Source organism: Egretta garzetta, unplaced genomic scaffold (assembly GCF_000687185.1).
Source record: "Egretta garzetta isolate BGI_Z169 unplaced genomic scaffold, ASM68718v1 scaffold74, whole genome shotgun sequence".
In the NCBI taxonomy this organism is placed as follows: Eukaryota; Metazoa; Chordata; class Aves; order Pelecaniformes; family Ardeidae; genus Egretta; species Egretta garzetta.
In genome coordinates this window covers 837,265-862,853 of record NW_009259427.1, presented here as the reverse complement: position 1 = coordinate 862,853, position 25,589 = coordinate 837,265, and the positions used below count along the sequence as shown (strand labels likewise).

Sequence of the window (25,589 nt, the reverse complement as noted above, 5' to 3'; positions counted from 1 at the left end):
TGGGGAGGGAAGGGAAATCATCTGGTTATCTATCAAACTTTTGGAAAATTATACAGTCTGTAAATGATAACACTGGGAAACACCATAATAGCCCCCATAATGCTGAAAGAAGCATCCAATATTTCATTTAAGGACAGTATTATTTCATACAGGAGGCTGAGGAATGACAGAAATTTCAGTGCCTCTGCTGTATGAGCTATGAAAGGCCATTTTATTTTTTCCTATGTAAAGGATCTTATGCACCTGTGGTTTTAATAAGTAAAAAAAAGTAAAACACAGGAAACTCCAGCAGATATCAAAGCTGTGTAGTAACTTGTGTCATGTAATTACTGTACATAATTCTGTGGTATCTCAGCCTATGCATAAGCCTTTTAATGATATTTTCTCATGAAGAGTCCAGTCATTTTTGAACAACTTTCCAATTTTCACTTGTCTTAATATTTACACCTCCAATATACAAAGAAAAACATGTAAACTTTGTAGTGAGAAGTGCGATTTGATTGATTTTATGTGTGGTTTTGCACTATTCTGGGCAGTCTAATTTCAATACAGTTCTGGGATTAAAAATATCCTATAGTAACACCTTAATTCATGACCCCGTGATGATGAAAATCCCTAAGTTTCACAAACATCTGTTCATTGCTTCAATGTGTTTAGAGCTGGCGTCACTACCTATTGAACTTGTTTTAAACACAGACTCAGATTTCAGTGGCTGTTGCAGGTGCTCAACAGTATTAGGCACAGACCCCAAAAAAGCATCCTCTCTGCTGGAGGATGAGGTTTGCTTTGTCTAAAGCACTATACTTGAGTTGAATTCCTAGTTTAAATTCAGTCTGGAGCTTCAATAATGATTATTTCTTTTGCAACTGCTAGCAACTGTGATTTTTACTGACAACAACTCATTAAAAAAAAGTCTTTTTTTCTGAAAGACATACTTCCAAATTTTTGAGACAAACACAAAAAAGAAAGCACATTTTCTGTTGAAGCTGGAATTTTCTCCTCACATCTCTGTGCCTGTGGTCATGCTAGAAGAAAGACCGTATTACTTCAGAGGGGTTTAAATTTTACATCTTTGATAAATCTGTCAAAGTACAATCGATCCTTGACTCTCAGTTTTCTTGCTTCAACAGAAAAAGGCACACTGTAGATAGAATTTCACCTTTGGGAAACCTAGCTAAACATGTTTTATGTTATATATTTTATGAATCCTACCCATCAGAGCAGGCTAGATACCACTGACTTTGCCATCAGTGCATTTTTGGTATAGTCTGTTGTTAAGAAAGTGCTAATCAGCTGGAGTAATTCAAATTCATCTTGCCTAACTTAAGCCATCTAAAATTCAAGTGTATTTAGACCAATATATTTCTCTACACTCTATCTATTCTCAATGGAAAGAGACAGGCACAAAGAGAAATCAATTGTCCTTTTCAGATGTGTGCCTCAGGATGGGCCAGCTCACTGTATGCATCTGTTTGTTGCTTTCTGCTGACAAAAGGCAGAACCTAGATGTCTCACCTCACCATTTTGTAGCAAAAATTGGGTAAATTATTTACAATATCATATCCCTAGTGAACAACTCCACTTTTCCACCTGCATTCCTGTGCATCTCCTGTTGTACGCTCAAAGAAAGAGACTTTTTTGGTAATGAAATGAGTCATTTTTTGTTCATATTTCCATTTAGGTTGATAGAAATAAAACTTTTTTTTTTAATTCTACTAAACCTAAATTGCTGGGGAAGAAAAGACATTCCAAAGGAGTGAAGGAGAAAGGGCTGGTCGGCTTAATCCTTCTTACATTCTAATTATTTATTTCCATTGATTATAGTTGCTTTAAATGTGCCAAGCTGGGAGGTGTTATCCAATGTAGTCCTGTCCAGGTGAAGGTAACGAACTCACAGCTTCCTTCATGTACTCTTTCAGAAAATCCAAAGTATTTTCTTGACAATAAAAGAAGGGTAATCTTACTGGTGGGACCTATTAGATGAAGGTACCAGTGAGCCCGCTTATGATCACATGTGATACCTTCAGTGTATTTGGCAACCCAAATCCTACCATGTATAAACATGCTCAGTACCCTGCAACAAAGTGAATAGTTAAACTTCCATTAATTGAAGCTTTAAAAACAAAAAAAAAAAGCCTTTGAATTTCACAAAGAAAATGGTCTAGATGAGAATCAATGACAAACTTCCTCCGTGAATCTGTCAAGGGCCAGAAAGAATGACTAGGAAGCTGAGAAACAAACTAAAAGGCTAATGATGAGAGATCAGAAATTAACAGAATTTTTTGAGCCATGTTTGATTGTTTTAAGCTTTATATTTTGAACCCTGCGTTAGTTACAGGCAGGTAATGATGGTTATTTCTCAACCAAGAAAGCCTAGTCCTTGCTCTCATTCAGCTGACAAGATAACCCAAATGAATACTCGCTCAGTGAGGAAGCTCAGCTTCAGAAATATTCCGCTGACACTCAGTGTGCAAAGAGCAAGCATCCAGCAAATGCAATGCTGTACGCATTATGGTTACTCTTGTCTGGAGTGATTTTTGTGACATGAAAGCACACACACGGGAGCAGATAACACCTCTAAATGCTTGGGTTCCTTCTGAATCCTTCAGCAAATACCTTGACTTGCTGTTGCATTTACTCCTTTCTGCCACTGTGGTGGGATGCTGCTATTGCTGTATATTTTTACCTTTGCTCTTCTCAGACAAACCCATCCACCTTTGCCTTTAACGTTGTAGGTGCCAATTTATAAAGGTAACCTTGCCTTTCTCTTTTTGTAGGTGGAAGATGCATTGAGTGAGGCAGATTTTCAGCTCAAGTTGGACCTGCACTTTACTGATAGTGAACAACAGTAAGTGCTGTTTTAAAGCTCAGTTGGTGATGCAGGCATTTGTTCAATTGGGAAATTACTCTGATGAAGTGAATATCCTTTGGAAAAAGGGATAGCTTTGATAAGTCTTTCCTTTGCCTCAGTGTTGAAGTCTCTGTCACTGTTTCTTCTCTCTGTATTTGAAGAGTGTATCTCATGATCCCCTTTAAAGGAACAAATATTTTTCTACTTTAAATGTGAGGTTTTAAAAGGTGTTAGGCATTGGTCTATCACTGCTGCTGTTAAAGTCAAAGCGAATATCATCTCTGACCTCCATGTGAGCAGGGGCTGTGGTTCAGGGAATGCATTTATCTCAGGAGACAACAAAGTGTTTTTTGGTGTAAGATGAGTGTATGAACAAGAGAAATGCTTTTCTTGTAGAAGAATCAAAGCTGTCTCTGTATTTTAGAAGGAAAGAGTCTTCCTGTGGACTTTAATCTCTTCCCACTGCATTTGATTCCATAATCTTAGGTGAAGAGTAGCATCCCTTCCTGAGACACAGCAGAAAGTGTGATCCCAGACATTATTCAGCCTCTCTGAATCATAGAAAAGGCTTCCAATGAATTCAGCAGCATTTATGGGGGGGTGGGAGCGGTGCAGAGAAATCATCTGACCTGTGTTTCATGCTAAGACTGTCCCCATGTGGTTTTATTCATATCCATAGGGCATCTAAGAAAATTTCAAGAATATGTTTCCTTTTTTTGTTATCTTCAAGATACAAAAAGTGAAAACTTGTCTCAGGCAGGTGGGATTGGACTATCAGTCATCAGCTGTGATGCTGATGGGTCTAGAAGAGAGAAAAAACAAATATTAAGTGATAGTCAGGAATAAAAAGAACAGAATTTCTCAATTTATGAAACTGTGCTGTAACACACACATTTCTTTTTTTGTTATCATCTGAATGATTAATTCCATTTACTATCAACAAATACAGTGATTTTTCTAAAAGGTTATTCTGCACATCTCATTGAAATGCTTTTTGGGACTAATCATGCACCATACTTAACATTTCATCATAGGTTTTCTTAGTTCTGGGAAACAGTTGGCTTCAGAATGGCCTTTAATGCTGTAAAAAAAATCATAGAATCATGGAATGGTTTAGGTTGGAAGGGACCTTAAAAATCATCTTGTTCCAACCTCCCCTGCCATGAACAGGGATGCCTTCCACTAGACCAGGTGGCTCAAAGCCCCATCCAACCTGGCCTTTAACAGTTCTAGAGGTAGGACATCCACAACTTCTCTGGGTAACCTGTTCCAGTGCCGCACCACCCTCATAGTGAGGAATTTCTTCTTTATATCTAATCTAAATCTACTTTCTTTCAGTTTAAAGCCATTATTTCTTCTTGAGATGTGTGTTTCACTTGCATTGGGAGGATGTGGTGAGGCATGCTCCAGGTTTACACCTCAGTCTCCTGCCATATATGTGACTCAGATGTCATGTGGTTGACTGCACGTTAGGAAAGTTATTCTGGAATAGTTATAATCAAACTTTGTAAATTAAAGTCTTGTTTTTTATATACTGAAAAAAGGAGGAGCCACTCCAACTTGTATTGTTTCTCTGCAGTTACTTCACCTACTCTTTTTTTTTTTTTGCTTCTTGCAAAAATTTTTTCAGAAGATTAGCTATCTGGAAAGGTACTCGGAATGTTTTCAGCTCTCACTCACACAGGACTTCTTCTAACTATCACAGGTTGCCTGAGTTGATTGTTCGTACACAGAAAACCACAAGTAGTGAACTGTCCTGGCTATGAACCCTCAAATAAGCTGAGCAGTTTGCTAAATGCATTTACTTCTACTACTTAACTCTTGGTGTCCCCAGAACTAGTGCATAAGCAGATATCAAGGGCGATCACCAGGGGCAACCGGAATTGCATTGCATCTATTTTTCTTTTATACACTATCTTTATATATCTCACTACATCTGTTATTTTTTATTTATTTTGTATGTATATGTACATGTATACTATTTATGCTAGGCACAAGTACAACACAAGATATTCATCAGTTATGTAAACCCTTATGAAGCTGGGAAGTGATAACAATTCACCTCAAGCCATCTCCCAGTTTGCTGCCTGTAACATGTTACAGGCTGTGACAAGTCAAGCTTTCACTAATCCTTGTAAACCTCTTTCTCTGCCAGGCTGAGAGATGTTCCAGCGATCCCAGTGATCAGCAGCCGTACACTGTGTCTTCACTTCCACCCCCGGAGAGGTCTGCACCACCATGTTCCTGTCATGTTTGACTATTTCCACCTGTCAGTGATCTCTGTCACGGTGCATGCGTCACTGGTAGCATTGCACCAGCCTCTGATCAGGTAAAGGACACTGAAATGTCTGTTGAAAGGCAGAGGAGATTCCTCTTCTGAGTTCATTTGCTTATTGTATAGGAGAAGCAGAGAGGATAATTTAATTTCAAGTTTTTTGGCCCTGGGCTAGGATTCTGGAGATTGGGATTTAGAGCCAGCCTCTGACACAGGCTCCTTCCCTTGATAAGACACTAAAGGTCTGATCAAAAACTAGCAAAATCTTTGGGAACAGGTTCAGAAATTTTGATTAGTCTTGATCTCTCTATTCCCCATCTGTAACATGAGGAAAGTGAAAATTCTCTTCTCCTTGGCTGTTTTTCCTCTTTGGTGTAAAAGCAGCTAAGAGCATTTATATTTTTCCCCTGTTGTTTTGTAAAGCATTTAGGACAGTTGGACTCTAATCTCATCTGTGGCCTCTGTGCATTAGCATAATTCATAACGTGGCTGGAAGGAGGTATGCATGAGTCAGTACTGGATAAGGCTTCACTGAATTTCTCCTTTGCAGCATCATCTGATTTAACCACGCAGCAATATGATACTAGCTGCCATGGGGTCTAGGTGTGATTTATGTTATCTGATTCGTAATGACAAGGAAATAATTTAGAACTCCTTCAAATAAAACCAGGCTGGAGGTCAATATCCTCTAATATTTAGAGCAGGCAAGGGGAAGCAAAGGTCTTGCTGGCAATTTACTTTGTGTCCAATCTTGTCATCTCATGAGATAAAGAGTGCTGAGAGGGAGGGAACTCCTTTGGTCCTGAAGCAAAATGCAGTCTTCAGTGTTGTTCAGCTTCCCTTACCCCAGCAAGGCCTTGTTGTTTACCAAAGGACCAGGAGACTTTTAAGTTTATCAGATATTGTGCAAAGAGTGCTGTGTCAGAAAGGGAAGATGAACACATAGGCTCTTTTTTTCTCAGGTTTCGTATTTTGACTTCATACATCTTTGCTTCAGTTCTCCACTTGTATAAAGGCATTGCTTGTTCATGATGCCATGAGAATGAATTCAGATTCTAAGAGGTTGGGTTGTGACAGTGATGGAAGTCATATTAGCAGATCAGACTGACATATCTGTCGTCTTCTGCTGCTGAGATACACGTAACTGCTGTATCTCTCGTCTGCTATGTGTTGACTTTTTAAATAGTGAATTAGATTGTAACAGACCAGATATTTTTCCCCAGATAATTTGCCCATTGTTCTGCTATATAAAAGGATGAAAGAACAATAGTTATCAGCCTTGATGACTGTTTTCAGTGCTTTGTTATCCTCTAATGAATGGGGCTGCAGAGACTTGTTACTGGTGTTAGGCATAAATCGCATCATGAGCAACTGTTCCATAGTCAGATTGTTATAGCTTTTAAAATATGATTTTGTGGACATTTATGAAGTATGCCATGCTTTTACTTAATGCAGAGGAATGAAGACTTTTGGGAACACAATATAAAGTCTCATTTGCTTAAGCCAGTAAAATAATTTTAAAATATGATACTGAGGTTTTATCTTCTTCTTGATAAATATTCAATACCTCAGGAGTTGTTATGTCATGCGTTCTCTAAATATAAATCAGGGTGAAAACACTAGTGCAGAAGAAATGTCAGCTCCAAGCATTCTGAAAAAAAAAAAAAACCCAGCCAACTAAAACTTACTTTCTTTTCTCCCAGCTCAGAGCTTTCCTGCTTATCACTTATAATTGGAGTTTACCAGGAACATAGGAAAAAAGGGTTTAATTGAAAAAACAGATCTTCATTTTTGAACACAATAGAACCTGAATGACTGGAAAGTCTTTTTTGTCACATTATAGAAAAAATAAACACAAGATAGTTACATTGTCTGGGAAAAATATCAATGTAATATTTCACTGTGTTTTAGTTTGCTACCTTAAACTGTCCCATCATAGTACGTACTTTACATATATATACACATTATTTCTACACACATGTATACATTTCAATGTAAAAAATAACAGTTCTACACCTGCCTTGAAAATAAAGGTCTTGTATTAAGTAAAATTGAAATTTACTGCTGTGCTGAAGTTTTCCTGGAAAACAATTTTTGCCTGAAGGACAGCTCTCTGCTCACATATGGCCTGAGGACTCAGCTTTTCATATTTTGTTAGCTCTGTTGGAAAATTAGATACTCTTCCCCAAAGTCCTTCCCTGTTGCTCGTATTTAAGCAGTGGAAACAGCAGGGAAACTAGCAAGACCGATCCAGGCCTCTCCCTGCAGGGTAATGTACACTCACAGATAGCTCCTGCTGGGCAAACCTTGCCAGGGTGCCTGCATTACCTTCCATTTTTTTTGACAAGTGAACGTTTTGATATTGATGTTTGTCCTGTTTAATAATTCTTATACAATAAATATTCCGTTAGCTTTGATACTTTGAAGCCCTTGCCTCTCACCAAACTGAGAATGAACAAAATTCCTGTTTCTGGGATCCTTTGCAGGATTTGGGATGGAAGATTTTGTGACCTGGAACACCGCTCCCCTCACCTGCACCTTCTCCTGCAACCAAACCTTTCTGCCAGGCATGGCAGGACATTGTCACACTGCTGCTTGCAAACCAGAGGGCTGGGGTGTGTGGCTGCAGATGCCAAACCCCTCGCCCTCCCACAGCAGCAGCTGCTGTGCAGGTCGGTGGTGTCTGCACTCAACACTTTTGGCAGCTGCAGGTCACAGAGCAGTGTTTGCAGACTTTTGGGGTGCAGGAAAAGCAGAGGGAGAATCTAGAGCAGAAGTTGGCCGGCACGTCCCTCCTAACATCACACACATGACTCTCTGGAAAGTAAAGGGCTTGCCTCTGGCAACCTCATTTTTCCCAGGATGACAGATGACCCCAGCAAGTCTGTCAAAAGATGAACAGAAAACATAAATAGTGTTCAGGCTTGAAAGAACTCCCCTGCTGAATGCACTGGCCTCCACAAACTGCTTAAATACCTTTTTTATTCTCTTACCTAAGCTCCAGAGGCTAGATGTGAGTACACAGTTGCAGGAGGAAGGCGTGGAGGAGTTAAGGCTTTTGCACTCCAGTTTTCTGTTTTGTCATTTGTGTGGATCAGTTTTGTTTCTGGCCCTAGACATTGACTTCTCCTTTAGCTCCCTGTCACTGGCTTTGCTATTGGTCCAGTCTATAAGTGGAATTAGCAATTACTAGCCCAGCATCAGCTGACAGAAAAGGTGCTTTGCTCCAACATAGTTCAGACTTCAAGAAATGTTTCTACTTTTCCCAAAGGGACACATCCATCTCTGGCATGCAGGTCTACTTAGTCTCATGCATGCTGCGAGCTCAGTGCCTTTCTTTTATTGGACTCATTTAGGAAGCAAAGAGCAAGAAACGTGGTTACCCGCTTCATTAATTCCATAGACCTCAGCACCACTCCTTCCCAAGAGGAGTTAGCATATGCTGCTGTTTATAAGTAAAAATACAGCTGGTAAATAATCTGTGAAACAAATGCCCAAACACATAGTTTCACATACACACAGTCTCCCACACTGAATACATTGCCCTATATATTGCATTTGCTGTTAAGTAGGATGGACCATAGGATCTGGTTGGCATACCTTCTACTGAAAGTTTATCCAGTGACTTCAGATGATTTATACTTTCTGCCCCTGGAAGTCTTCTGGAGGTGTAAGAGCTGTGTTTTAGCTCCAGCCTGCTACTATCTGTACAGACTGGTCTCCCCAAAGCCATGCTGAAGACTGTGCAGAATCCAGCTCACTCAATGGCCATGGTATCTGCCATCTTACTCTGGTTCTTGGGCTTCAGCTGAAAACGTTTGCAATCTGAACAAAAAAAAAAAACCAAACAAAAAACCCCACAACCCCCAAAAAACCCAAAACAAGTGGAAAAAAAGCCAAGACTTAAAATTGCTGCAAGTATGTACAATCCTTCATCGCCAGCAACTGGAAAACCTGTTTTCTCTTGTTTGCACAAGAAAGGGTTTTAATTTCCGCAGGTTTCTGGATTGTCTTCAACTTTCTGTTCTCTTCCCCACTTGCATACATTCTTATAGGATTCTACTTGTTAATACTGAATTCTTAATTGTCCACATCCAAATCACTGTATGAGAAACAAGAAATCTTGGTGGCATCTGAGATGGGGAAATAATATAATACACATTTTGGAGGTGAAGAAACCAAGACAGATACTGAATTTTTGCCTTCAGCTTGATGTGCTTTGGGAAGAGGAAACAGAATCAAAGGGACACAGGGAATTTAAAAGGCTTCAGCCCTGACCTAGTTCTGCTTTGCTCCACTGCACCGGGGAATCAGGCCAACCCTAGCCATCCTTGGGCTATCTTCTCTAAATCCTCTTATTCCCAGGCATCCTCCTGTTCCTCAAAAGCACAACTGATATATCTATATGTGATACGCATACCTTGTACACCTTGAATCCACATGTGGTGTATGCGGGTCAATTTTTCAACTGTAAGTGTAGCTGGCACCTACTTGTGGGCGGCTTGTATCTGAAACTGCCACAGATGTAATCCTGGGTCCCAAAGTTCATGACTTATTTTTCCCACTCCATCTCATTTGCAAATAAATTAATATGTAGAAAGAAAATGGAATAGTTATGCAGTAAAGAGCTGTTGTTTCCATAATTTGTTTATTAAAAGAACACTCTTTTGTGTTTTTTCCCTCTGAGAACTCTTGCATAATAACAGGATGATTTTTCCTCTGAATTTTCTTTTACTTATTACTGTTTGTTATGTATCTGCAAAGATAAACCTCCACTTTGACATGCTGTTCTCCTGAGCTACCAGCAGAAAAGTCACATAAGAAAAAACTATTGCTGAGTCAAACTTTCAAAAACCTCCCCCCTCCAAAACACCCTGCCCCCAAAACCCCACTCAAAACTAAATACATATCACCACATAACTTTTCTTGCTTTGAAGTTTTATAGCAATAAAGGATGTTCAGAACAAATGAATCAGCATTTTCCAGCAATCAAAATCATCAGAGATTTCAAACCAGTTTCCCCCTCTGTTTGGGACCTAGGGAGAGATATCTGTTCCCATTACAAATTAAGTTTTAATAAATCAGTTTTATAGAAGAAGCTCAGAACATGGGGCGAAACTTTATAGCAGGGCCTGTTGCGATAAGACAAGGGGTAATGGTTTTAAACTAAAAGAGGGTAGATTTAGACTAGATCTAAGGAAGGATCTAAGGAAGAAACTTTTTACAATGAGGGTGGTGAAATATTAGAACAGATTTCCCAGACAGTTGGTGGAGGCCCCTTCCCTGGAAACATTCAAGGTCAGATTGGATGAGGCTCTGAGCAACCTGACCTGGTTGAAGAAGTCCCGGCTCATTGCAGGGGGTTGGACTAGATGACCTTTATAAGGCCCTTCCAACACAAATTGGATTTGTGGATTGGATCATGTGATTCTATGATAACATTTAACAGTCACTGACTAACCTTAGTGAAACTCCTTGTGTAAGAGAGACACATGTCTAGGGGAGCACAACTGTAAATATCTACATATTATTCTCAGAACCAAACAACAGACCATCCACGTAGCCTATGGCCACAGGCCATCAGTTATTTTCCAAAAGCTGTTAACTATATTAAAGTTTTGAGTTAAAACTTTGAGGGAAATCAGTGTTGTGCATTGCATCTTTCTTGATCTGTGGGACGTAGAAGGAAGTTCCTGGTGAAATGTAAACAGTGCTGTCAGAAGAGGATGTGGGGGTTTGAATCTGAAGTGTGTTATTTCTAGGGGACTTGCTTATATTTTTCATTTTTAAAATCAGCAATATTTTACGCATAAGGGACTGAGGGAAAAAGAAGTGTTTTCTCCATAGGATCTGGCCTAAATGAGATGTAAGTTCATTTCCTGAACTCCTGGTTCAGTCATAAGATTATAATTTCTTGTCATTAGAAACATGAAGATTGTGGTGGGTTTTTTGTTTGTTTCTTTACAGTTTGAACTATTTCATATAATGAAAGATAATTTTTTTTTCCCAGGCAATAGTCAGAAGATCCCAATCTGGTTTTTTTTTTGCCTAGTTCTGCTAAAATCTACAGTTTGTCAAGGAATTAAGTTTTGCTTACCAAAAAAAAGTCTTCATTTTGAAAAAATGAGTGAAAAATTAAAAAAGGTTATTTCATTTTAGGGCAGTTTAATCTCAAAAAGATTATTATATTTTATTAAACTAGCCTAAAGCATTTATTCTGAATTACCTCAATAACACATCTGAAATTACATTTATCAAGGGCAATCCATTTCTTATGCTAGGGAACTGCCATCTGGTTTATATGTTAAAGAATTGTCCACAGAAGATAAAAAACAGGGAATGATTATTTAATATTTTGTGCTGTGCAAAAACTAAAAGGTGCCACATTCAATTCTCCAACAGCAGGTTCAAAACAAACAGAAAGCAACATGCAGTTCATTCCAAAAGATGTTACAGAGGCCAAAAGAATAAATCAAAAAGACATGGACACAAATTCATGGAAGATAACTATAGCTGTTGGAAATAATTTCTTGAATATAATCTCTGCATCAGAAAGTTCTCAAATTTTGATTGATCGTATCTTGCAGGCTATACCATATGAAAACACTGGGCTTTTCAAGGCAGCTTACTGGAGTATGTGCCCATTGGTGACTTTAAGAACTGTGAGACACCTCTGAAAGATAAGGACATCACGTGGATAAGGTTGTCAAAAGAATAGCTCAATAAAAAAAAAACAAACCACCAAAAATAGATGGTTTCTTTCACTAAAATATTAATAATTCTGCACATATGTTCATCCTATCTGACATGCACACATTACCTCTTTTGACCTTTTTTATCTTGACTCCAAATAAAAGCTAAGGTTAACATACAGGGTGAGGATCTAATGTTGATGTTAAATCAATGCTATCAAAATATAGTGCAAATGCACATGTAGATAACCAAGGTTCAAGGTTCATACAAATGAGCATGGTCGCAGGAACAACAGGAAAAAATAAATACAGAAAACAAAATTTGGTGTAGCAAATTAACCTGTTATTGTTAATAAAAATTGTCTTCAAGTATTATGTGCTTCACAAAACATTAGAGGAACCTCAACAGTTTGTAAGCCTTTCAGTTAAACTTTCCCTCAACAGACAGACAACGTTTTGGCAGGTTTCCCAAAATAGGTTTTTATTTTACAGTGCTATGGGAAATCAATTTCCATAAAACCAACAGATTAAAATCCCTTCTCTGCTGTAAAATCAGAAGATAAATAAATAAAAAAAGCATTAGCAAGTGCTTTTCTCTCCCTTAAAACCTTTGAAAGCTTTGCTAATATTCAAACGAGGAGTTTTTCGTTTGCAGGCGACATTTGTTTAAGCTTCTCTCTCTGATACAACAGCAATCATTTTTTATTTCTGCTTCTTGAGCCTCTCCAGCAGACCAGGGCAGACAACATCATCCAGTAACAGCTAAAATTATTCAGAGCAGTGTTTATCTCTTGGCTGTTTGTAATTGCTTTAGTTTATTTATTTATTTTTATCTTAAATGTTGCATGTAGGAAATTCATGGAGAGACTTCATGCTGCTTAGAAGCAGCCAACTGGAAATTTCTTGGATCACATAAATTAATACATACATAAGCAAGGCCATATATATGCTAAGGTCTTCTAAACCATCCTCCCGATCACAGGATGTCCTTTTTGTCAGCATATGGATGTTGGGGGATATATAACAAACAGCCATTTTGACTTAGAGGTGCGGCAGGGATTTGTTATTAACCTTCTCAAACTGGACCGATTCCTAGTTTTGCTTGAGATTCTTTTCCTGATATCGCACACATCACTGAGTTTCCCTGCACATCAGAACCTCACCTGTTATTTGGGTGATAACAAGTATTGCTGCACCTTTCTTTTGCCTTGTATCCTTAGCATAAGCATCCTTTCTTTTGTTGTGTGTTTCTGTACAGCAGTCAGGACTCTTGTCTGTCCTTAAAAACTGAATACAGGTGTAGACGTCCATGAATTATGGCTGATCTGAGCTGGCCACATGGTACGTATCTACATAGAGGAATAACCTCAGATTGGAAAGTTTTGGCAGAATGAATGGCACTGCCCTGTGGCTTTTAGTTTTGGCACATTATGGTTTTAAAATGGTTTTTGTGCTCCCCACCTTGGAAGCTTTTGTTCTTCCAAGGAGACCAGGTCTCTTGGGTATGATGTAATTTGGGATGCCTGGATGGGCATCAGGTGCCTGTGGATGGTGATCCCGGTATGAAAGCTATAGCACAAACTCAATGGCATTACTTCTGCCCTGAGTATGAACAGCAAATGTGTTTTCCTTTTTTCTCTGCTGTTATTTATTGCAATTCCACCTTTGCCTACATGCTTTTTAAGAACATTTATGGTTGTTTGCATCACCATTTAGATTCAGTAATTTGGCTGATTGTATCCACCACCAGTAGCCTGATTTCTCTCTTGAAATCTTGGTGTAGTTTATGTACAGCACATGTTATCACAGGGACTAACAGTGGGGTTTATCTCACCTAACTTCAGTTTTTTATGAGGCAGTCATCCTAGCCTCTCTTTATAGTCCACAATAAGAAATAAGCACTTTGGGGGTGAAATTCATCTGACCTATTTGATATCACTGCTTCACAACGGGATGACTCATACGCTGGAAATGCCAATTCCTCTCCAGTGACTATAAAGGCAGCCTACGTCATTAACTGGGATGTAGATATTTGCTCAGATTAATCCAGAATAAGAGCCCCAGCTATCCGTTGGGACTCTGGTGGGCTCAATGCTGAGTAAAGTCCAAACAAGGTGTTCCACTCTTAATGGGTTCATGCTATAAGATAGGAGACATACAGATACAGTCAGAAGGGAACACTGTGACCCTAACAGTCAGCACTGAGAGGTAATGACCTCAGCACTAAACCAACTTAAATTCTATCAGGCTTTGGAGGAAGGGTTTGGATAACAGCAATATGGGTACCAGACAACACATCCCAAATGAATGGACTGCCCCCAGCAAAAGAAAATGCATGTTTTGGGCTGAAGTCCTGTCATTTTGATGCTGGAAGCTTATGTCATGGGACAGTGAGAAGTGGGAACTAAATTTATAATCTGTAATAAAAAATTGGGATGAGCTATAAAGGCTATTGATATTAAAGAGGGATCATGCACAGTTCAAAGAGGAAGGGTGATACGGTTAAAGCCAGAGAGAAAGGTGTTCAAAGAATCAAGATGCAAGCTGATGTGAAGCTGGATAAGAGTATTATCTATGTGGATAGATGGAAAGGTTGCACTGTTGCGATGTTATGCTGGAAAAAGATCTGTAAGACAGCAGAGAAAGGACTGAATGAAAGATAAGACCCAAGCCACTGGACAGAATGCCAAAAAAGCAAGCTCCATTCACATCATTTGAGCTAGTGCGTACTGGACAATGTTCATTTTGAAAGGAGAACGTGGACTTACAGGGTCAGCTTGAAATAAATAAAAGCAAAACCCAACAAGAACATCAACACCAAAACTGCAAATATATTCTAAGGAATGAAATAGCACTGGGACAACAATAACTCTTCTCTAACAATACTGCTCTGATTATTTTTCCTCTTAATTTTTCTTCTTTTAGTTTTGCTCGTCCAGGGAAAGGTTCATGGCTTGGTAAAGGCAACCTGGAGGCGGGACCAGACCAGTCCAGCATGTCATTAGAAAATCTAGTGTTTGGAGCTGGCTACTGCAAACCCACTTCTTCAGAGGTAAGGAGGATGAACAATAATGTTTTACTTCCGTTTGGTCACACAGAGTGTCCACATTATCTGTGAAGAATGTGCCCTGGTTTATACTGCCAGTAAAGGTATTTTGTTGGAATAAGAACCCTTGAAACATTTCTGCATGAACCACCTGGCACTTGGATACATGGTTCCTTGGTATTCAGGGTTCAGGTATTCACCTATATGAACCATTTCAGAAAAGTTCAAGATGGATGGATATACCCCTGATTGCCAATGACAATTTTAAGGCAGGATTCACCTGACCAGGTGTCTGCTGTAAAGTGAAATTAATTATTCAGTAAAAGGTCCTTACTTTCAGGTCTTATGTTTGACAGCCAGAGGACTTGAGTCATTATTAAGGATGTTGTGAGGAAGGAAGGGTTTGTGTCTGGAGTAGTAAGATTTGTGTGTGTTGGTGATGGGGTGTTATGCACATTGCCTTTCTCAAGGCAGGTCCCACAGTTAATGCATGCCTTCAATCTTATTATTGAAGAGGAGAACTTGTGTGCAATTTTTAGTACAAAGTTGTTTGTTTGGAAAATAATTATTATTTTGGGGGATGGAGGGAGGGTTTTCTGTTGTGTTTTGTTTTTTTTTTTTTAAGTGGTAGCTTCAAAGTGGTTATTGTCAGAAATGTTTCCTCAGATCTAGAAACCCAACCCAGAATATTGGAATCATTAACTTGTTAGGAAACCCTGATTTTAAGGGTTCTGATTAATATGCTGCCCTCAGCTTCCCTCAGCCTTTCCTGTCAAAGCTGTTTTGTTCTGTATAAATATTAAAAACATGATAGCCTAGAGTGGCTGGTGCAGAAGAACTACCAAGGCTGAGAATGTTTGGCCTGCGGCTGCTATCCGAACCATTGGGTCATTGTATGCTTTTGGCAAACAAACTGACCTCAACCTCTGCCTTTCTGGTAGACAGTCACATCATATGAATATAAATAACTGATTCAAGTGTTTGTCTTTGTAGACTAATATCTGTACATCTCTGTACATCACACAAGAGAGAGGCTTCTTTGGAGACTCGTTCCTACTTTTCATTATCCTCTGTTAAAAAACTCTGTTGTAAGACAATAAATGAAAAATTCTTAGTCTGCAGTGATTAGGAAACCTTATTTCCTTCCCAAATGTTTTCCTTAGCTGCAAACTCTATTTTCTACCTATTTCTGTTGACTAATCTTCTTTGATTATAGGGGGGGTTCTTCTTATTTTTTTTTTTTTTTTAAATGACAGCATAATTATTATCCTAGCAGGTGACCTATTAAATACCAAAATGAAAGCACTCTATCATGAACCAACTCTAGCACTCTGCTACACTGCAGGTCATCCGAACATCATACACCAAATAATCATAAATATAATGCTGCACACTCCACCTCCAGATACTTAGCTTCAGAAACCTCTGTAAGTCATGACATCTGTTCTTGATCTGAGCATTTTAATTTAATAGGCTGTGATGGCCCTTTTGCATATGCCATCCATGATGTATGATAATGAGCAAAGACTATTTCTCTTGGTTTAACATAAAAAAAGCAAAAATTCAGAGCTAGAAAAGAAACTGCTATGGGGGTAAACCTAACTCCAAGTGAGGGCCTCGTGTCTGACTGCTGGTTTATGTGGGAGTTTATATCAAACCATAAAGGACTGAAGGAAGAGAAGTAATATTATTTCTTACAGTGCTGTAATGCTTTGCACCTTTACAAATTCGTAAATTCCATTCCAGGTTGCTTGAATGTGTTTTTTAAATGCAACTTCAGCTGGACTATAGACATGTCCAGGTTTGGGGAATTTTGCAGTCGCTATTAGTGGACATGAGAATGGATCCTACCCTTTTCATTAGATGAAAACTGCAGACCTCTCTACTCACTTTATATATATTTTTGGTTGGACCTTGTCTGCTGCTTGTCCAAATTAGTAACTTTTGGAAACCTTAACTCAATATATACCGCACTTTTTTTTTTTGTTTGTAAGCTACTCTGATTTGCTGCAACTGGTTACATCTAGGTTAGAATAATTAACATATCTTGTCTTCCATGGCAGAGAAAGCTTCACTGGGAAGCAGGACATGGGAAAATGAATTTTAAAGAGACTTTGGTTAGTTTTTTTCTATGTCATAAAATACTCTGAAATAGTTAATGTTGGTCTATCTTAGATTTTATTTTGTTTTTTTTTCATCTCTGCAAAGCTGAGTTTGGATCCTTCTGCTTTTTTATGTACATTTCTGTGTTTTCCTTGATCTGAGAAGTCTTCAGGCTTAAGCTCTTAAGATGCATCTCCTGGGCAAGCGTCTTCTGTCTGATGTCTTTTCTAGGGAACAGAATCTGTTTATTCAGTTCTCTGTAAGACTGCAAACAATTGAGACTTTCCATATTTGAGGTTTACCTATTGTGAGTAAAGCAAAAATAGCTTTCCACCCCCCCCCTGATTGCAGCCAGATTATTTTTCTAAAACACTTCAATCTGAGCAGAAACTCGTAATGGGTAGGAACTCTAAATCAATCCTACTGCACCCACTTCCTCAAGTCTAGGAGCTGCACGGCTTAACTCCCCAGGAAATCAGTGGTTCGTCATGTCTGAGGCACCTACTAACTCCGCAATTTATTCATTTTCATCAGTTTGGCAAAAAATTCTACAAAGTCATCGAGCAGACTTGCTCAAGAAAGTAAACTTTGTCCTCATTAGTGTCATTGTACTCAGTAGACGGACTAAGGGCATGGTGTATTGGGCTTATGTGGCAAGGTTTTGATAGTGGAGGGGGATGGGAGCAGGGGTGGCTTCTGTGAGAAGACATCAGACAGACGTCAGAAGCTACCCCATGTCAGACAAAGCCAGGTCCAGCCACTTCCAAGAGCCCGTCAGCAACATTGGTATCACCTCTGTGATGACATATTTAAGAAAGGGTAAAAACCACAGTGCAACAGCTGTGGGAAATAAGAGTGAGAAAATGTGAGAGAAACAAAAATGCATGCACCAAGGTCAATGAAGAAGGAAGAGAGGAGGTGCTCCAGGTGCCAGAGCAGAAATTCTCCTTCAGCCTGTGGTGAAGAACATGGTGAAGCAGGTTGCCCCACTCCAGCCAATGGAGGACCCCACACTGGAGCAGGTGGCTGTGCCCTTAAGGAAGGTGGTGTTAGATTTCCTATTCTTATTTCTCATTCTGCTGTGTTTAATTGGTAATAGATTAAATTAATTTCCCTAATTAGAGTCTGTTTTGGCTGTGATGGTAATTGGTAAGTGATCTCCCTGTCCTTATCTTGACCCATGAGGTTTTTGTTGTATTTTTCTCCCTCTGCGCTGACGAGGAAGGGGAATGGTAGAGTGGCTTGGTGGGCACCTGGTGGCCAACCAAGGTAAACCCAACACACATGGTTCAGACAAGGTTTGAACACATAGTTTCGGTAAAATACTGGCTGGATTTACAGTAGTGCTAAGCCCTCGGCAAAGCCAGAATTGTACTGAAATCTGATATTAATACTACGAAGTCATGTTTTCCAGACAACTCATGAATACAACATAGAGAACTCCTACCTTGACATATAACCTCTAGGTCACACATGCCATTTTACCTCTTTTTTCCTAATAAAACATGGATGCATCAGAGAGCTAATTTTCTTTTTAGGCCTAGAGATTGACTGCCTTCATTTCTAAAGAAAGTCCGTATCAATCATCAGCTCCTCTTGCCAATTCCTAAGCTAGTCTTTTATGTTTGGTCTGCTGAGGTGCTACTGCTTAATGATGGATCCTGATGGCTCCTCGTTCTACACTTCTGACTTCTCAGTGAGGAGACTAATTAAATAAACAGTGGCTTTGGACTCTACATGTGCATTTTCCCTAGCTCTCTGCAAGCGACTTCTGAACACCACTGACAGTTTCCTCATCTCCTGGCTTAGCAGAGTAGTCCTATGGTTTAACCTGGAAGGCAGCTGAATACCACGCAGCCGCTTGCTCCCTCTCTCCCCCATCCCACTGATGGATTGGAAATAAATGGATGGATTTATTGGAAATAAAGTAAAACCCATGGGTTGAGATAAAGGCAGTTTCATAAAACGTCAGAGGAAAAGAAAACAATAATAATAGTAATAATAATAATAATAATAATAATGACAAGGGAATATACATAATATACAAGACAAGTGATGCACAATGCAATTGCTCACCACCCACCAACTGATGCCCAGCGTGTCTCGAGCAGTGATCACTCTTGCCTGTCCACTTCCCCAGAGCATGACATCATATCCCCTTGGGTCAGTTGGGGTTAGCTGTCCTGGCTGTGCCCCCTCCCAGCTTCTTGTGCCCCTGGCAGAGCAGGGGAAGCTGAAAAGTCCTTGACTGGTATAAGCATTGCTCAGCAACAACTAAACCATCAGTGAGTTATCAACATTCTTCTCATGCTAAATCCAAAAGACAGCACTATGCCAGCTACTAGGAAAAAAATTAACTCTGTCCCAGCCAAAACCAGGACAAGTAGTTATAATAATTAATCCTATTTAAGCCTTGGTGGTTTTTTTTAAGTCTTCTACTCTCTTCCCAGGCATCTACCCAGCAAACAGGGATCTTCCCTTTCTCCATTCCTCCTTCCCTCCCGCTCTAATATTTTCCCTCTACCTATACTACACTTTTCCATTCCAGAAAAATTAAGACAACAAAGATATTTCTTATTGAAATACGAAATTTTCGTTGTCAGATAAATGTGAAGGAAGATGCTTTTGTAGTCAAAAAAATAGTAGAGAGCAATCTACAGAATAAGAAAATGTGCTAGCACTTTCTCAAGCTGTCTTCAGCCCATAACATATACTCACAGGGAATATATACCACAGTAGATTAACATTATGTTCAAAATAGGATAATATCTACTGCAGGCTTGGGAGATCTAGTGGGATCAAACATACTCATGAGTTTTGCGTGACTGATTTCCCTCAGGGGCATCTGAATTCCCCTCTGGGTCTGGTAAATTGCTTTTCTCTGTGAGGAAGTTCAAGGGGTTGTTTTGGATGTTACAAGGTCTGTATCTGAACGTCACACTGACTCATGCTTTCAGGTGATCTCAGCAGCCATAAGAGCCGGACACTGAAAAATATCTACAGAACCTACATCTGCAATAAAATGAAAAGAAAATGTTCCTTGCAGAACCAAAAATTGAATGGTCACTTCAGGGATTTTATGCCTTGTCTTGTACCATACACCTCTTCTGTAACCACTGTTTCCAGGCTGGTTTAATGTCTTTGCAATATTGTGCCTCGCATGCCTGCTGCGTTATAATCAAGTTGAGTCAATGACATACTGGGGGTTATTAATAAACTGTACTCATGGTAACCTTATCATTTGGATAGCAGTTTCACTGAAGATAAATTGATTTCTAAGTAATCAGATTGATTAATCATATGGCTACCCATTAATAAGGCACTGGTATTTGATAAGAAGTGTTCTTCTTCCAACTAACACTGGTGTAGCTATCCCAAAAGACATAAAGTTTATGCTTGGCATAATACAAGAACAAGGAGTGTCATTCAAATAAAATTGCATTGATGATAAGAGTTCTTTTCCACAGGCAGTTTGCTAATATTTTCATCTTTTCAGTAAAATATGAGAAACCTAGGCTGTTTCAGCTTAACACCAAAACATTACTAAACCCCATATTTTTATGTCACATAGGAGTCATCTGTGTTTTATTCTCAGAATCATAGAATCATAGAATGTTTTGGGCTGGAAGGGACCCCTAGAGGTCATCGAGTCCAACCCCCCTGCAGGAGCAGGGACACTGCTAACTAGATCAGGTTGCTCAGAGCCCCATCCAACCTGGCCTTGAATGCTTCCAGGGATGAGGCCTCCACCACCTCTCTGGGCAACCTGTTCCAGTGCTTTACCACCCTCATTGGAAAGAATTTCTTCCTTATATCTAGTCTAAACCTACCCTGGTTTAGTTTAAAACCATTACCCCTTGTCCTGTCACAGCTGGCCCTACTAAAATGATAGTCCCCATCTTTCCTATAGGCCCCCTTTAAGTACTGAAAGGCCGCAATCAGGTCTCCCCACAGCCTTCTCTTGTCCAGGCTCTTTAGGTACTGAAAGGCCGCAATCAGGTCTCCCCGCAGCCTTCTTTTCTCTAGACTGAACAAGCCCAACTCTCTCAGCCTGTCCTCATAGGAGAGGTGCTCCAGCCCTCGGATCATTTTAGTAGCCCTCTTCTGGACCCGCTCCAACACTTCCATGTCCTTCTTGTGCTGAGGGCTCCAGAGCTGGACGCAGTACTCTAGGTGAGGTCTCACCAGAGCTGAGTAGAGGGGCAGAATTACCTCCCTCGACCTGCTGGCCACGCTCCTCCTGATGCAGCCCAGAGTACGGTTGGCCTTCTGGGCTGCCAGGGCACATTGCCGGCTCATGTCCAGCTTTTTATCCACCAGCACCCCCAAGTCCCTCTCGGCAGGGCTGCTCTCAATCCTTTCTCCCCCCAGGCTGTATTGATACTGGGGGTTACCCCATCCCAGGTGCAGGACCTTGCACTTGGCCTTGTTGAACCTCATGAGGTTCACACAGGCCCACCTCTCCAGCCTGTCCAGGTCCCTCTGGATGACATCCCGGCCTTCTGGTGTGTCAACCGCACCACTCAGCTTGGTGTCATCTGCAAACTTGCTGAGGGTGCACTCTATCTCACTGTCCAAGTCATTGATGAAGATGTTGAACAGCACCGGTCCTAGTACGGACCCCTGAGGGACACCACTTGTCACCGGTCTCCATCCGGACATTGTGCCGTTGACCACTACCCTCTGGACACGACCATCCAGCCAGTTCCTTATCCACCGAACAGTCCACCCATCAAATCCATAGCTTTCCAATTTAGAGAGAAGGATGTTGTGGGGGACCGTGTCAAAGGCCTTGCAGAAGTCCAGATAGATGACGTCTGTTGGTTGTCCCTTGTCCACTGATGCTGTCACTCCATCATAGAAAGTCACCAGGTTTGTCAGGCAGGACTTGCCCTTGGTGAAGCCATGCTGGCTATCTCGAATTATCTCCCTGGCCTCTATGTGCTTTAGCATAGCTTCTAGGAGGATCTGTTCCATGATCTTCCCAGGCACAGAGGTGAGGCTGACAGGCCGGTAGTTCCCAGGGTCTTCCTTTCTACCCTTTTTGAAAATGGGCACAACGTTGCCCTTCTTCCAGTCACCAGGGACTTCACCTGACTGCCATGACTTTTCAAATATTATGGAGAGTGGCTTGGCGACTACATCGGCCAATTCCCTCAGGACTCTGGGATGCATCTCATCAGGTCCCATGGACTTATGTGCATTCAGGTTCCTCAGGAGGTCATGAACCTGATCTTCTCCTACAGCAGGAGGGGTTTTACCCTCCTGGTCCCCCTCATGCCATCCATCAGCTCAGGAGGGGTGAGGAGAGAGGTTGCCAGTGAAGACTGAAGGAAAAAAATGTGTTGAGTACCTCAGCCTTCTCCTCATCTGCTGCTACCAGCTTGCCGGTCTCGCTCATCAGTGGGGGTACGCTTTCTTTAACCATCCTTTTCCGGCTAATATTTATTATTTGTTATTATTTATTGGCACAGCAGCCATCTTTCTAACATAGTTTCACTGTATCTTTTTTTTTTTCCCCCAGGGTATCTGGTGTGTCCTGACCCCAAAAGAAAATTATATGAGAAAGAGGGAAGGAGGGAGGGAGGGAGGGAAGGAAAGAGGGAGAGAGAGAACAGGGAAGGCTGAGGGAGAGGAGTACAGGTGAGAGAAGGCAAGGCAAGGCAAGAAAAAAAAAGGTGTTAGCTTTACAAAAGAACTAAAACTTAGCAAAAGACTAAACCTCCACTGTTTCCTTTTAAAGGAAGGCAAATGTATATTTTTCTCTTTTTTTTCCTTTGTAACTAGCAGAGGTTCTCTATCTCCAGCTAGAAAAAAAGGGACTGGATTTGTCTAGAGGGCTGTGAAGTTGCCAACCTTTTTTCTAATTTCTTTTTTTTTTTTTTCCTTAACTGTCTGCCAAGGGAGATGTTTTACAATCAATGCCTTATTATTTATAAACTTAAGGCATAGTTAAGATTCTGATTTTACCAGTTTAGAACTTGAGTATGTAAGATAGCTGGTATATATTCTTTAACGTTTAAAAAAAAAATAACCTCCCCCAGTATTTAAAACAGATTTACTTATAAATACTTCATATAACTAATCCAAACTGTAGAATCACAGAATCACAGAATGTCAAGGGTTGGAAGGGCCCTCTGGAGATCATCCAGTCCAACCCCCCTGCTAAAACAGGGTCACCAAGAGCAGGGTGCACAGGACATCGTCCAGGTGGCCTTTGAATATCTCCAGAGAAGGAGACTCCACAACCCCCCTGGGCAGCCTGTGCCAGGACTCTGTCACCCTCAAGGTGAAGAAGTCCATCTTTGTGTTCAACTGGAGCCTCTTCTGCTTAAGTTTGTGCCCATTGCCCCTTGTCCTGTCACTGGGCACCACTGCGAAGAGTCTGGCTCTGTCCTGATGACATCCACCCTAAATTTCATCCTGAATTGTTAGTTTTACATAGAAACAACTTTATTTTTGGTCTCAGACTTCTCTGCTTTGCTGTGAGTGTGGTATGGAAAACACATGTATTAGCGGGTGTTTGTAATGGGTTTTAAAGGATCAGGACTCTTTCAGTGTCTTGCTTATGCAAACGGTGATTAGTAGTGATTGGGACTCCAGCAGATGTCCAACACATAATTATGCTGAAATAGTAAGAGAGCTGATATACTGTTCCTTATAAGGTATAATGACAAGTAACTTTAATCAGTGTGTTCAGGGCACCATTTGTGATAATTGTTGATGAAGTCTTTAATCTCCAGTTTCCTGAAGATAAATGGCTGATCTTTCAAAAGAACTAAATTATTTCCTAGCTGTAGCAGTGCTGTGGTTTAACCTGGCAGGCAGCTAAAAAACACACAGCCATTCGCTCACCCTCCCCCCCGCTGGACAGGGGAGAGAAAGAGAAAAAGGTAAAGCTCATGGGTTGAGATAAAGACAATTTAATAGGACAGAAAAGGAAGGGAAATTAATAATAGTGATGAAAGAATATAAAAAACAAGTGATGCACAATGCAATTGCTCACCACCCACTGACTGATGCCCAGCCAGTCCTGGAGCAGTGGCTGTGCCCCCCTGGCCAAACACACCCCCCACACCCCACAGCCATTTTTCATTCAGCATGATGTCATATGTCATGAAATATCCCTTTGGCCAATTTGGTCAGCTGTCCTGGCTGTGTCTCCTCCCAGTTTTTTGTGCAACTCCAGCCTCCTCGCTGGCAGGGCAGTATGAGAAGCTGAAAACTCCTTGACAGTAAGCACTGCTCAGCAACAACTAAACCATCAGCATGTTATCAACCTTATTCTGATCCTAAATTGAAAACTTAGTACTATACCAGTTACTAGGAAGAAAATCAACTTTATCCCAGTCGAAACCAGGACAATATCGGCCTCTTATTCCATACCATCTACATCTTGCCCAGGTCCAACACTTTCCAATACATCCCAATTAATCACTACCACCTCTCCTGTCTTTCGATATATACACACACAGATATAATTCCCTAAGTCTATGGGCCATCCCTCTAAAATGCTCATTAACCCATGACTTCGGGCTCCATCTGTCATAACAGGCCTTCAGGACAGGAGAGGTTGTGTGTGCTGTTGGACCATTGCATGCTGAATCCAGTTCTGGTTCCATAACTGCTACATGTTGTTTCATCAAAATTAATTCTTCATTAATGTGTGCAATTCTTACTGTGATACCATTGATATGGCATAGAGCAACCACAGTAGTGCACATTGGACTTCCTCATCTTTCTACATTATCCACCAAGTGCACCCGGGTCCTTGAGCAAAAGCAATCCTACAGATGGCAGAAACCACAATAACCAGCAATGTGACAGTAACTGGTTTTTTTTAATCATTGGCATATTTCTTTTCTGTGGTTCTTATTTTTTGATCTTGCATATGCAGGGTACAGTAAGGCAATGATCTATGTCATGATGGAGTTCAAAACTCAGATTAACTTGGGGTTAGGCCTAAAACATGATGTTGAAAAAGCTTTGCAAACTTTTCACTATGGGTTTTCGATGAAAATGTCATGAAATCATCTGGAGATTCTTATGAGACTCCAGACAGGATGGTGATGGAGTCTCCTTCTGGATAAAATCCTCAGGAATTCCTCATATTAGACCAATAACTGGTTCCCTTTGAAAATCAACAGAATTTGCATAGAAGTTCCCTTTTTCATGTCTATTTTTTTGCTATTTATCTTCAATGCTTATGTATCAGAAAGCATCAGACTGCTGCATTCTCTTTACAAATCTCCCTGTTTCTCTGCATACCACTGTGAAAAAGTCAATCACACCTAGACTTGTATAACTGAAATGAAGTTTTTTATGTCTAATTTAGAGTAGTTCTGACTAGAGTGGTAAAAGGCAGACTGAGCATGAAGAATTTATTTCTTTTTCATAGCTATTATTACAGTTATATACTGAAGAACTTATTTGTCTCCCATCACCATAATTTCTCACTTTGGGGCTGAAATCCACTGATGTGGATTCATTCACTTGACTGGCATTCTTTCAGTTAAAGTTTTCCCTTTCTACAGATTTCAGCACTGATTTTTTAGGAAGTTTATAGGAGGGTGCTTGGGACAGGTGTTTCTTTCTTCTTTGAGATGGAGTGCACAAGCAGCA

General features: G+C 40.3%; 1 protein-coding gene across 1 annotated transcript in view; it reads left to right on the top strand.

The window, feature by feature from the left end:
* Positions 1–25,589, top strand: part of FAM135B (family with sequence similarity 135 member B) — a 151,520-nt gene that overhangs the window by 76,406 nt on the left and 49,525 nt on the right. The window contains exons 4-6 of the mRNA XM_009637041.1: positions 2,778–2,848; positions 5,007–5,180; positions 14,744–14,870. Coding sequence (XP_009635336.1) covers positions 2,778–2,848; positions 5,007–5,180; positions 14,744–14,870 — 372 coding nt within the window. The remainder of the gene's footprint in view (positions 1–2,777; positions 2,849–5,006; positions 5,181–14,743; positions 14,871–25,589) is intronic.